The sequence below is a fragment of the Hippocampus guttulatus genome, chromosome 1 (assembly GCF_054856545.1).
Source record: "Hippocampus guttulatus isolate MCC_2025c chromosome 1, RoL_Hgut_1.0, whole genome shotgun sequence".
NCBI classification, from domain to species: Eukaryota; Metazoa; Chordata; class Actinopteri; order Syngnathiformes; family Syngnathidae; genus Hippocampus; species Hippocampus guttulatus.
The window spans coordinates 3,623,396-3,637,679 of NC_141261.1; the positions used below are offsets into that span (position 1 = coordinate 3,623,396).

General features: G+C 41.2%; 1 protein-coding gene across 1 annotated transcript in view; it reads left to right on the forward strand.

Annotated features, from left to right (window-relative positions):
* Positions 1-1,033: 1,033 nt before the first annotated feature.
* Positions 1,034-14,284, forward strand: part of plekhg5b (pleckstrin homology domain containing, family G (with RhoGef domain) member 5b) — a 55,238-nt gene continuing 41,987 nt past the window's right edge. Inside the window, exon 1 of the mRNA XM_086104159.1 lies at positions 1,034-1,637. Within this exon, the coding sequence (XP_085960285.1) occupies positions 1,556-1,637 (82 nt within the window). The 5' untranslated portion in view covers positions 1,034-1,555. The remainder of the gene's footprint in view (positions 1,638-14,284) is intronic.

Here is a 14,284-nt window from a genome sequence, read left to right on the forward strand (position 1 = left end):
TCTTTTTCATCCCCCAACAAATGTTTCAAATTAAAAATAAAAATGGATTTAAATATACTCATTTTGAGACTGGACAGGGATAATATTATAACTGATACTTATTTGAAGCTCAGCTCTTAATTCTATTTTTTATACTATTTATTTTATTTGTATTTATTCTCACTCTTTTCTTTTATAAATAAGGAAATCTAGCATCATTTGGATTGTTAGCGGTTTCGAGAATTTTTTTAATTTTATGAAGAACTTTGATCTAATAATTTCAGATATATATATAGGATGCATTACGAATAAGTATGAGGCTCATAATAAAAAGAGAAATGGCTGACATAATAGAGTTAAAACATGACAAAAGTCAACATAAAAAAACTGAAAAAAATTGTAAAGTGGAAACTGTTCCACTCCAGCCCTGGAGGTGGCACATAACAAAGTGAATTCCAATTGCGACACAGGAATGCTTTGATTGACTGGTTGATTGATTGGTTAATTGATTGGTTGATTGATTACTTCAGCCACCCCAGCATTTACTCAAGAGTGTTTTTTGGGGGGTAATCTTGTTTATCATCTCGCTTTATTTTTTTATTTAAAATATTTTTTTTTTTGCAATCATCTTTTCACAGTCGTGATGTTGACAAGCAGTAAGAAATAGGTTACCAGTTACCCAGAATTCAAAAATTTCAAAGCTTCGCAGATGGGGTGGTGCAGAATGGGCCACAAAAGACGACATTATATTTTTTGGGAAGATCTGGATAAAAGTGTATTCAATGTTTTGCATCATTATTGCAGTGATGCAAGAGGCATAAAATCTGAACAACTGTTAGTTGAGATACTGTGTAACACTCGGAATGTTTTATCAAATATTTATTTAAAATGTTCATACATTAATATTTTTTATCGTGATTTATGTATGTATGTATGTATGTATGTATGTATGTATCTCTAAACCCTGAATTAGCCCTCTTCTGCAAAGGATAGTTTATTTTAAATTGCGCGTTAGCGCCCCTATGGGCGCTTACTTTCCACTGCAGAGCAAAGAACTCCAGTGGATGAATGGAAGGCGGTCGGCATGTGTTTGGAGGGGGAGACACAAAGCTAAAAAAAAAAAAGGAGCAGCACTTTGTTTAAAAGTTATCGCAGTCAGTACGCTTACTTTAAAATACCACCGAGGACATTTATTTCTATTTCATCGCGGGTAAGCAGATTTGCACGAACGGCGTTTTCCCGGTGGAGCATTTAATTTTTAAATGTTAAACGACAGCAGGTTAGGATGTGCGTGTTGTAGTTCACGTGAAGACTTGGGGTAGCCTAAAAAAAGCTTTTGTCACTGTTTGCCTTCCACGCGTTCGGCGTGATGTGAGATCCGAATCGAGCCGAGTTTAAATTACAGTGTGTAGGACAATGTGGGAGCGCTTTTGACCGGACTGCTAAGCAAACTTCACTGGGTAATTAGCGATTAGCATCGGAGCACACTGCCGGCGGCACGCGAACCTGCTGGGAAGCAGTGTGGGATCCACCAAATCACCACAGGACCACCAAAAACGAAGGACCGCATGCCTCCATGGTTCCGAACAAGTGGACCATGAATTCAGTCCTGCACAAGTCGCCTCCGCGGAGCTGGCTCGGTCTCAAGTTGAGGCTCAGTAAGTGACCATTTTTGTTTTGAATTTGTACGTAAAGCGAAACGTGTTTTCGTCACACTGTTTTATTTTACAATACAATACATCCCGATTTTCATATGCATCCTTTATTCGTCCAGGTCAGTCTTTTGAGAATAGATTCTGAAATGCCGACCTTGGTGCAGAGCAGACAGCAGAATCAAACACAGCAAAATAAGAGCAAATACAAATAAATAAATATACAACAACTGTACACTGTTGGGTACAAAATAACAGAACGTACAAACGGAACATAAAATATTAACAATAATAATAAACATACACTCAAATAACCAGTCAATATAACGCAGACAGTAAATATATGTGTGAAACTTACATGTAAATGCAATTATTCCGTAACAGACTAACCAAAATATTTTATAGAGAATAACTTTCGGAAGATGCAGAAAACAACTTGAATAAACAAATCCCAAACAAAATGGATGAATGAACATTAAAGGGATATTCCAGTCAAAAATGTTCTTCCTAATAATATGTGCTAAGCATTTCCACTAGTCTAAACGCGGTACCCAGAATAATATTGCATTTGTGGAATATGAATTAAGCAGCAACAGCCACCTGTTTTTGTCCATCTCAGGGGGTGGCCATTTTGCTCCTTGCTGGCCACTGACAATGACATCACAGTGCCCAAAGGCTCAGTTTACGAACACCACATGACCAAACCCAGAAAACGGGTCAGCCATGCTTGGTCGTTACCTGGGTTCTTAGCAAGTGGCAGTAGTAAACAACTCATTCAGTGTATGGTCAAAGTGACAAAATTCTTTTATTATTTTTTTACTCTCAAGTGGCACAATTGGAATATGTGTCATGGTAGTGTTAGAAGGAAATTAAAGGCATCAGAATCAGGCCTCTTCCAAATGTGAATAAAATCTGGCACATATTGGATATCTACCGATGCAAGTGCAGCGAAAATACACAGTTCGGGCATGCCCCGCCAGTCCAGGCTTGTCGTCATCAACATTCACAGATTGGTCACGCATACTAACATAATTAACATATTTCAAGGCACCCACTGTAAATATAAACTACAAGGAAAGCCTAGACCGATAAGATAATTATGGTACGTTAGAGGTGTGTCGAGGAGTCAAAAGGGAAAATAACTGCCAAGTGTAGTCGTCGAAGTAATGTGGAGGGCTCTTTCATTTAAATTAATGAAGAGTCGTTAAAAGAGAAGGAAGAGTCATCCCAGGCCACATAAACTGTGTGTACAATCATTTTTATTAGCATATTTGTATGATTGTACCTTAGTTTAGCATACGTCCGTGTTACGACTGCTCTGTGTTGACACTTAAGGAGTTGCTTACATGCAATTTTGGCATCCGAGTTGGTTCATGGATTGTCAGTTTGAATGCAGCCATTGAAGATATGTGCAACTTGAAATGTAGGCTACATATAAATAGATATAGCAGTAATCTAGAGATACACAGTTCAAGTAGGTATAAAATCTGAATTGGGCACTTGAACCTGCAGTGTACATTCAACCCAGCCTAAAAAACACTCATTTCGTCACACCATCCATTCTTGACCACTTGGCCTCGTGGGTCATGGGAGCAGGAGCCTATACCGTCAATTCACCGAATTCAAATACTGACAGGTAGCTGCTGAAACCAGCGTGTCACCCTCTTAATTTTCTCTCCAGTTTTAAAATAGAACTCAAAATGTTATCGAGTTAATGTTTGATCATCCAATCTGCTTTTTTTTTTTTTGTGCAACAGGGCAGATCAGCTCATTTTCCAATTGCCATCTGAATGTTTAAACGCTCCCTACCACCTCTTGACTTCACGTGTTGCCACTGTATGCAGTCAACGGGTTCATAGCGTCAACACCATGTTTAAGTTTAGCAGTCTTAATAGTTTGAGTCTGGAACCCTTCAGTCTTCCAGGCCACTGTGAGTCTTAAGTTGATCATAAAGTACTGGTCTAATCTGGAGCCAGATGTCTTGTCTGGTCTCTGTTGAGCGTCCAAAAGGCAAACAGAGTGCCACATCTACCTCCGGTAGGGATTCTGAACCATTGGGCATTTGTGAGCAGACCACCTTTGTTGCACTGTTAGATTTCTTCCACTTTAGTCAGTTCAGTAACACTGAGAGAGAACACAATCTGATCCTGAATGCTCGGCCACCTCGTTCCAAACAGTGTTTCCCATTGGAAATAGTAGAAATTGAAATAATCTCTTCTCTCACCATATCAGTAAACAAATAATCACTTTTAGGCAAGATGGTGAGGTCTGACATGACGCAATTTTAACTCGAAAAGTCTTGCCTGACTTTTGTGGCATTTCGCCCCTTTATAGTGTAGCCCAAATTCTTGAGATGACAACTTCACAGTTGCTGTGTTTGGCAAAATAATTGTCCCCTCAGTAGTGGTTCTTAGTGTGCCCTCATGGGGCGCGGGGGTTTGGACCAGACTGTTCACAGTGGGACTTTGAAGGTTTTTAACAAAGAGTTGTACAGTCAAGAGTGTTCCTTTTTTTCTCCAGGCAAGCAGATGAAAAGTCTGTATGTGAATGTGTGTGTGTGTGTGTGTGTGTGTGTGTGTGTGTGTGTGTGTGTGTGTGTGTGTGTGTGTGTGTGTGTGTGTGTGTGTGTGTGTGTGTGTGTGTGTGTGTGTGTGTGTGTGTGTGTGTGAGGGTTCTGGCCCGCCGCGTGACTTGTTGCAGTTCAGACTTCCCCCTCCATTGTTTTACTTTATTCTCGACAGTAATTTCCTTTCTCTCTTGTCTGCCTCATCCTGAGGCAGGTCACACTCTTGTTTTTTTTCTTTTGTTCAGGGATGATGATGTCATGTACACGTTTGATGCTGCAATTACATGGCTTATACTTTTGTATACTGCAAGGCTCAGTCATAAACCTTCGCCAGTCTTTGTTGTTCACCTTTCATATTATTTTAGAAATTTAAAGTGATGCTTTTAGTGTGTTTACAATATACACGATCCAATCTCTGTTTCACAGATACAATACTTGGATTTTCTCTAACACCATTCACTGTTATTGTTGAGAGTCATATTGTACGCTATGCATTTGGTACAAGAAGATATTCTCAATCACCACCCACCTAACTTTTTCTCATTTGATTGTTTTATGTTTGTGGGCCAAAAATATCGTATACACATTTAGCGTAATTGTGACTTTACTCCTGCGTTAGCATATTATTGGCGTCTGGCCGGAACCTCCTATGTCACAATTTGGTAAATGTAATATATCAATTTTTTTCACAAATTTGTCAGTCCATACGTGGCTGGTACGTTGACAAACTATTGACCAATCATAAGTGTTGAAAATGGGTTGCTCTCTTTTATAATGCAATGCTGATGATTTGGGGTCTCCTGAAAAGTTTGGGAGGTATCAGGATATCCGCCGGAGAGCAGCTATATTTTTAGTGTTAAACTACAGTGCGTTCTGACTTTGACCAATTTGACCTCTGTTGTAACTTGAGGGCCCCCTGTAATCAATTCTAATCAGCCGTTAGCTGCCTGCAATGTAAAAAATTGGTAGCGTACTTTTTTTTGTTTGTTTGTTTGTTTGTGATGATGAACTCTTCGGTATGTGAAGCAAGGCCCCCGAAGCGTGCAAAAGGGAAGAGGATGGTGGCTTTGTTACAAATAGAAAGGTGAAGTTTTGTGAAGGATCATGATTCATGATATTCCGGCTGGGATTCGGTCCCTGATGTTTTCTCTTCCATTGTTTCAAGTTGTGTAGGGTATCGAAATCAGTCCTCTGTACCATGCAAGTCATCCAGTTGAAGTACCAAGCATAATGGTAGGTTGCCAAAAGTAGGTGGAGCGAGGCAGATCTGTGGGTTGATTGGTGGACAGAGAATGGTCACTCACCCCAGCCAGGCCCTGATAGTAACCCTTGGTGACTTAAAAAAAAACGAAGAATCATTTGATGATATTGATTTTAGTTGCGCTTGCCGCATGTGAGCTAGCTATCAGATTACACGCAGTGCAAGTGTTGCGTGAGGGTTGCGGCCTGTAAAGGCACTGTTGTCATCGCTGCACTGCAGTGTCTTTTTTTCTTGTCTGTTCATTCGGTGATGAAGTCACCGTCATAAACACGCTCACAGCTGGAGGGCTTTCCCCCGCCTGCTCTTCTCTCGTGTGTCTTTTCCCGTCATTCTTTTCACCCAAACATGGTGCCGAGTGAATGCTGATCTTAAACTGCTGGGCTCTTCTTTCAATCAAATTTAGGGGATGTTTATTCCATATAGACTTTTCAAAAATGGAAACAGTGATATCCATTGTAGTTTAGATCAGCCACACTTAAATCATGCATGTCTTGTGTGCCTTTTCGCACCTTACTTTGTGCCCTAGTGTACAGTCATGTTTGAAGAGAAAATTGATTTCCCTAAACAGTTCCCACAGGGGAAAGTTGGAAGCACAGTCCTGCCCGAAATATTTTGCTAACATGAAGAATTAAGAATCAAAGGGTGCCAAAATGCCGAACAATGACTGCAAACATCGCAAATCTCCTGCGACTTCTCGAGGGGGAATCAACTGAGCAGATAACTTCACGTTAATGTTTACTAGTAGATGATAAAGACAAAAATCAGAACGCTCCTACTATCCCAGATGGAAAACCACTTTGTAATTCAAAACCTTATTCATGTAACATTGTAAATACGGTTCACAGTGGATGATTAATCTGTACAGGGTGATAAATTCAACACAAAAGGAAACAATACAAAGAGTGCTTTGAGTTGTTTTGGGTTACAATGGGCTCATCATGTTACTGTATACAATAGCAGAAGATAATGCCGCATCCCCGCAGCACTAAGTTGGACTAAGTGCAAACACTGAGCTAGGTTTGGACACCTTTTTGTTTGTTTGCTAGTATGTTAGTGTGTTTTTAGATCAAATAAAATGTCTCATTTATTTGTTATTTTACATGATTTGGTCTGTGCTGGTGGGTGCATTTGATGAGCTGCCGTTCTAATTATAACCAACATATTGGCATGTATCGTTGTCTTCGAACAGGATCACAGCCTTTTCCACTTCTTAAATATAGTAAGCCTTTCCAGCGACCCACAATTCATCCGTCCATCTATCCATTTTCTAATCCACTTATCCTCACAAGGCTCGCCGGCGTGCCGGAGCCTATCCCAGCTGCCTTCAAGCAGTAGGCGGTGTACACCTTGAACTGGTTGCCAGCCAATAGCAGGGCACACATAGACAAACAACCATCCGCGCTCACACTCACACCTCGGGACAATTTAGACAGCTAACCAGTGGGTCACCGTGCCACCAAATCAATTTAATTTAGTTAGTCATCTCAAGGTCCTTTTCATCTGGATCACTCCTTTTAAGAGCTGACAGCTGTTTGCTTTGTTGCAGAACACGAGCTGGCATATTTTCTCAAATTCCTTTGTTTGAGCATCCCATGGCTAAAGTAGCTTTGCATCAAAGGGTTTTTTTTTTTTTAGCCCTACCTGTTGCTTTGGCAAGTACATGTGCAAAAAATGTTTTCCATGAAAGTAGTACAAGTAAAAAAAAAAAAAGTATTCTTTGTGGATCTGGAAACCCTGTTAGGGTGAGATCAGATGTAAATGTTGTGTGAGCAACATGCAGGTGCATTGTTTGCCGAGAGTCTTATTATGAAAGGGTGATTTGATGATAAAAGCAAGGTTGTCTGTCTCCTCTGCCCTCCCCACTGCCCTGCGCTCACACATCCTTTGTTTCTGCAGGAGGTGGAAATTGGCCCTTCTATTGGCAACCCAGTTCTCATACTTCACATCTGCTTGCTTCATTAAAAGGGAAGCTTCATGCCCAAAGCTACTTTTGATTATTACCACATGTCTGCAAAGCCCAAAGCCGCGCAGAGAGGCCAGCTCTCATCCTACCCTCTAATTTCTCATCCCAAAATTGGACATGTTGGTTGCTACATGTGACTGCGTCCCTCCCTTCCCTCGGCCCGGCCAGACTCAATCTCACAGTATTCCTTCGACCGTTTTTAGACGTGCAACCGAAGTGCGTCAGCCCTTGAGGAACGCTGGGGAAAGTGTACTGGACAACAGTCTTAGGTAACCGTGACACATCCAACCATCCATTTTCTATGTATAGCCCGGCTGACTTGGGCCAAAGGCAGACTGCACTCTGAATTGGTCGGCGGTTAATTGTATTTTTGTAAAGAGAAATCACTATTCACACTCACGTTCACACTATCAGTGAATTTGAACTGAAGTCAGGCAAGTAACCACTACACAGAGCAATGAAAAACTGGTGTTTCCCTCTTCTCTAATGTGTAGTTTACCTTTAAGGTTTGTCCAGATTTTAAAAAACAATTGGTCATATAATAATTGGAAATCTGTTAGGGTGTCCGTCACCATGTAGTTGTGGTTAATGCGCTGTCACTTACAGCGCTTTTCTACCTTTGGTACTCAAAGCGCTTTACACTGTTTCTTCATTTATCGACTGATGACACAGCATCAGGAGCAACTAGGGGTTCGTATCTTGCTCAAGGACACTTCAACAAGGTCTCAATGGCTGGGGATTAAATCCCTAACCTCTGGGTTGGGACAAAACCACTCTATCACTGAGCCATAAGAATCATCACTCGTTCTCAATTACTCATATTCGTCACAATGATAGTCGTTGATAAATAAATGGTAACAGCAACGCTCAAAATAATTTTTTGTTCCCCGCGGAGCAGTTTGGCAAACCAGTGACTTCATTAGAGGAACAAATTTCTAATTTTGTGGAGCGTTTTTTTTTTTTAAATCAAATCCTCTCCCCGATTATAATTGATCTCTAAAGCAGTGGTTCTCAATTATTTTCTGTCATGCCCCCCCAAGGAAGAGGAAAACATCCCCCCCCCCGCACGACTATAAATAGTATCATTTGTTTATAAGATTGTTATAAGTACACCTTTGCATAACACTGTATCCTTATTAACGTCTAAGAGAATAAAAAAAAGAAATATGGACCGACTTACAACAAAGAATAGCTTCAGTAACTGGAACAGACAAGATTTAAAGTGCATCTGAAATTCAAAAATAACATTAAATCCTTAATTTAACAAAAAATATTTTTTGACTGACCATGTCAAACCATACGATACTGAAAAATAAAATTACATAAAATCAATAACTAATAATGCATTCAAACTAATCACCAATATTATCTCAGGAGCACAAAAAAACTTTAACCAGCAAAAAATATATATACAGTATAAAAGAATTTGTGCTTTTTAAAAAAAAAAATTAATCAAAGATGATGTCTGGATTCATGGCTACAATAAGCACGCTTTGCAATGCACAGCATTTCGAAGCGAGGTTTGAAGCAGGACACGGCAACTCTCGGCTCCTGCTCAATGTGTCGCCGGGACCTGTATTTTAGTTTACTGAAGTAGCAGTCACAAAGCGGCATGATTGTTGGCAATATTCGGCACGTTTTCGCTGAAAAAAAACTCAAGCAGCTTATCAGCATGATTGGGTGTAATGTCTTTAAGTGACGCCTTAATTTATTTGGCTTCATGCTGTCCGCTACCAACATTTTTAGACACAGTAAGCACATTGATCTTTCCTCGTCTGCCACCGCAGTCACATTGAAGCCAAGCGCTACATACGCCTCGCCATATTTCCTCCCTGAGAATGCTCCCTGCGCAAACTCTGCCAATGAGAGCGCTACTGCCCCCTAACGTAGTGGAGGTGCAACTGCACGTTATTTTAGGACAGTCAAAAAATAAAAAAGCATGTGCCCCACTATTTGAGAAACACTGCTCTAAAGTTACAAGAGTGAATTTAACGGAGGATTTGTAATGCGTTACTACCGACCCCTGGCCACCACCAATTGTTTTAGCCTGTTGACATCGCCAGTTTGATCATCATTACCTTTCATTTGCATCTGTGCAGTGCTTCCCCCCCCCCCCCTCCCCACACACACACAAGGACACTCATTCAAAAAATGAATACAGTTAAAGGGCACAGCCATAAATTAATGCAGAATATGTGAGCCCTTTACAGTGAGTGCAAAATATAAAGAGAGTCTACTCTGCATGTAGGAGGGTTGTTTAAAAGAGATCTTTGTGCCGTCCGGTCCAAAAGCCATCAGCCCAGACTACCCCAGCATGCATCTCACCCCTTCATGAATGCAGCACTTGTCTGACTGCGTGGGCCCTAAAAGCCCCCCTATGGTCGAGACATCCTACAGAAGCAGCTTGGCTCGCACGAGTGTTGTACAGTTGAGGAAACTCTGATCACAGACAAGGTCGAGTCTCAGGGAGAGCGGCGGTGGCGGAAGGAATCTCTCTTGAATCGTTTTGAGGAGTCTGACAAGGTGTTGGCTGGTGGTCTCAATAGGAGGCGGCATCGGAGTGACTTATTATTACATCATTTGATAGCACTGCTTCTTCTTTGAAGATGTTCGAGATTTAGACTTAAACTCGTTTTTTTGAGAAGAGTTTTTTTTTCCGGCTTCTCTGCTCTTCTGGAGGTGTAGCACGAAGATGCTTGACGGCAGGACCGCATGAGGTCATCGTGCAGGTGGATATTTGGAATGACTGAATTGGCAGGCCTTTAAAGCCGAGTTTGAACTGGCAAGTTTCTGATTTTGGAAGATGAGCTCATTGTGGGGAGGAATGCGCAAGGCCGATCAGCAACTTCACAGTTGACTCACAGCTGGGTCAGATCTCGCTTTAAAGCATCTTATAAAAATTTTTCCTTTTCATTAATAACTAGAGAGTGTATTAGTTTAAGTCAGCGGAATGTTCCTGTACTGGAAGAAGCACGGCGCTTATGAGTTGGAGCCAACACCATCACCCAACTCCCAAATGGGAATCGAGCGCTACTTCTGGTCGTCATCGCTGGACGCCATCCATAATCTGTGCGGTAAGGTCACCAACTGATCCTAGTGTAGTTTCATCACCTATTGGGCAGACAACCACAATTATTCTCATGGTTTTATGGGTTATTTAGACTTATCTCAAGTCTGAACAAATTGGAGGCCAGCAAACCTCCCATAACAGGTTGAAATGAACACATTTTAGATGCTGTAATACTGCAAGCAGTCTAGACATTTGGGCTTTTGTGGTCCACCTTATTGCCTTTTAGTTGCAACAGTCACTGTCATCGACACCCAGACACTAAGAGTCACCAGTGCCTGTCTCAAGCAAGCCTGCATAAATGGCAACTCAGCGTGGTCAATTTTCCACATCTTCTGCCAATTTTTCCCATTGTGCTTCAACATTAGTTGAGTGTTTTATACACCACTACCCCGTTAGTTTGTTGTCAGACATTTGTTGCACATGTGCCATTATTGTGCAATTCATTGTTTGATGCCGCATTGCAACAGACATGACTTCATTTTGTCGTATTGGCCTTTCTTTTTCTTACCGGCACTGTTATTTGGAGCAAAGTGTTCCACCTTCATCATGGAAAGCTCTCCCCCACACTCCCAACCAGTTTTTGCGTCTCTTGTGGAAATTGCTCAGACACCAGTCATGGAGACGACTCGCCACAAATGCAAAAGAGAGGGAAAACACACAGATGAAATATTTACTCGGCAACAAAGTGAACAGATGCGCTGAAACATTTGTCTGTAGCCCGTCTGTGATGTGGCACAGGGGCACTCATTTTCCGCTGCCCTTCCTCATTCACGCTATTAGTGAAAGGGATGTGATAACAAAGGGCTGTGAAGGAATGTGTCTCAACCTCCCTGCCAGCGAGCATGAAAGTGCTGGAACTTTCCGTCCATCTTACTGCAAAAATAAATGCTTTGAAATACTCGTGGCTCTTTATCTCCCTTAGTCGCTTGAGAGTCTGGAGAAAGACAACCTTATGGACATTGTCCAGTCAGACTTGGATCCTCTTCAGTTTGGATATCCGCAGAGGATGGTCGTTGACGAACGCTCACTCTCCTTAATATGATCACTGTGCACTTCGACGGTGCTTTGTTTGTCTGCTTTTAATTGTATCCAGCCCCACATTTTAGACGGGCATCTTTTGAGCTACAATATCGATAGCGGTCTTAGATGTTGGTTGTTTGAATTATTTCTTTATTTATTTTACCTGGAAGGTCACGACGTGTTAGGGTCAGTGCCATCTTGCCCGACGTTCTTTTTCCTTCCACCGGCTCACCCCAGGGTTGCGTTCTTTCGCCTCTCCTATTTTTGTTACACGCCAACACGTGCCAGTGTTTACATGAGAAATGTCAGGTTGTAAAATGTGATGATGATTCACTGATCGTGTCCCTCCTCAGTCATGACGACCCTGTGCCTAGCCCTGTTGCGGAGGAATTCACTCAATGGTGCAGGGTGTCCTTCCGCAAACTTAAGCTTTCCAAAACGAAATGATGATTGATTTTCAGAACTAGCCTTCTTTGGTGGTTAATAATCAGGCTGGAGGGAGGGTACAGCAGTTCAAATATCCGGGCAAAGTAATTGATGACACACTGACGTTTGAACGTCAAGTTGACACTGTATGTAAGAGAGCACTGGCGCACACTTAGAAATCTGAATATTGACACTTGTTTTATGAGGATGTTTTATTGAATCTGTTCTTGCGTTTGCTTTTCTTTGTTGGTTTGTGTCTCCCCCCCTCAAAAAAATTGCAACACATTTCAGGGTATTGTGCAGGTGTTTACAAAAATCATAGGCACTGGTACTTATGGATTTAGACATAAGAGCAGATCGCTCAAGAAATCAAGGCAGATTTTTATTTGAGCCCACTCAGCCCCTGGCATTTGAATTGAAGTTGTTTCCTTCTGGGCGCAGATTCTACCTGTCCAGGCGTAAAACGGGGAGGTCCAAAAAGTCCTGGAGTTCCTGTGGCTCGTGGCCTTTTCAACAACCCTAATTGATTGTATGCATTTCATGCCATGTATTTAACCATGAATCATTTTTGGCCTTTTTCGCTTTTTTTTAAGGCACACTGCACAATGTTTTCTTGTTGATTCTTATGAATGCATTCGAGCTATTATTGTTATGCATTGCGTTTTTTTAAAAAATTGCCATTGTGTTTGCATCTGCGGACTGTTTTTTTTCTGTCTTGCTGGCTGCACCACAAATTGCTCCAAAAGGACAATAAATAATATGGACAATGGCTGCTGACTCAAAGCTGTCTGACAGACGACCGTCACAGAGAGAGTTTTGATCAGTGCATTTTTAACTGTGACTAAAGTAGAAACCTCCGTCCGTGCCTTTCACTTTACATCTTCACATTGAACATTTTAAACCTGAACCATTTGTAATTTGAGTTCCAAGGTTACATGGGCGCACGCGCACACACACACACACACTGGAGTACTCTGTCCCATGAGACTCTACTTTTATCCTGTGAGGTTTGGTTAACGAAAATTATCACGATGCAACCTTAAGAAAAACTTTTTTTCCCGAGCTTGCAGTTGACCTAGATGCAAATGCTTGTGTGACCGTTATTTGTTTCTGACATGCTCCATTTCATTTCATTTCATCCATTCATTTAGCTATGGCAACTTCATTTTGCGTTTGGCCACAACATGGCACTTCTTCTGGATTTGAAGATAACCTGAATGCTGTTTTTCCATGTTGCTTTGCTGTTATTTTTGGTCGTAAATAAGAACACGCGGGTACACGCGTTTATGAATCAAAACAAGGAAATGAGTGAGTTGGGAGGAATTGGTGAGGATTTCATGTAAATTTTTGTATAATTGTAAATTTCCCCAGTGTGGGACAAATAAAGGATATCTTAATGTGTCACTCTGAGTTCACATGATTTTGCTGAAATTGACTAATAATTTTGATGGCAATCTCCCAAATTCCCAGTGGGTTTGATTAATTATCTACACACATCGTTGTTGTCAAGGCCTACTTTCGTTTTCCAAAAAATCCGGTATTTCATGGCAGCCTTATCTTATATAAGGCCTTAAAGATTAAAGATTGCAATGTTACATAATATTCATTGAGCTTTTGTCCACTTACTGTACCTTGTGACACAAATTCCTTCAGATATTTGGGCTATGCAGTAATCTCCTCATGATTGCTTTTGAACGTGGCGACCAAACTGTTATCCTGAGCCGGCGGCGCCACTGTCATTTCGTAGCTCCACGATGAGTGGGTCCGTTGAATGCAACTTGAGTTGTCAGCATCTTTCAACCTGGAACGTGTCCTCCACCACCCTTCTCTGGAACATTGTTCACTGGTTTCATATTGTATGTACTGTCGATGTTTGCCACAACTGCATGTACTGCTGGTTTTTAACCCAAATTGTATTTGTAATACACTTGGTCTGTGTATTTGTGAATTCAAAACGCGATCTGGACTCGATCATGTTAGATTGAGTATTTTTGATGTTTTTAAGCGCTCGAATTAAGACAAAGTTTCCTTGGAAGTGTTTGCGAAAGGACCGAATGTTTTTTGTTCGTCAGGGTTTGTGAAAGGTGTTTTAATAGTGGCTAACAGTTTTTCTTGTGGCCATCAAATTTTGAACAGTGCAAATTTCTTTGTGGCAAGAAAAACTGTACGTGACCATTAAAACTGTTTGCAAAACATTGCAACCTTTCATGAAGCCTGATGAAAATAAATTTGCTACGCGCGCAAACACTCGCAAGCATCGAGGCAAAAGAATCAGCTTTTGATTGGTGCTACTTATCAATGTACTTCTCCTGAAATCCACACGTGATTTAGTACATAAATAAAAAAT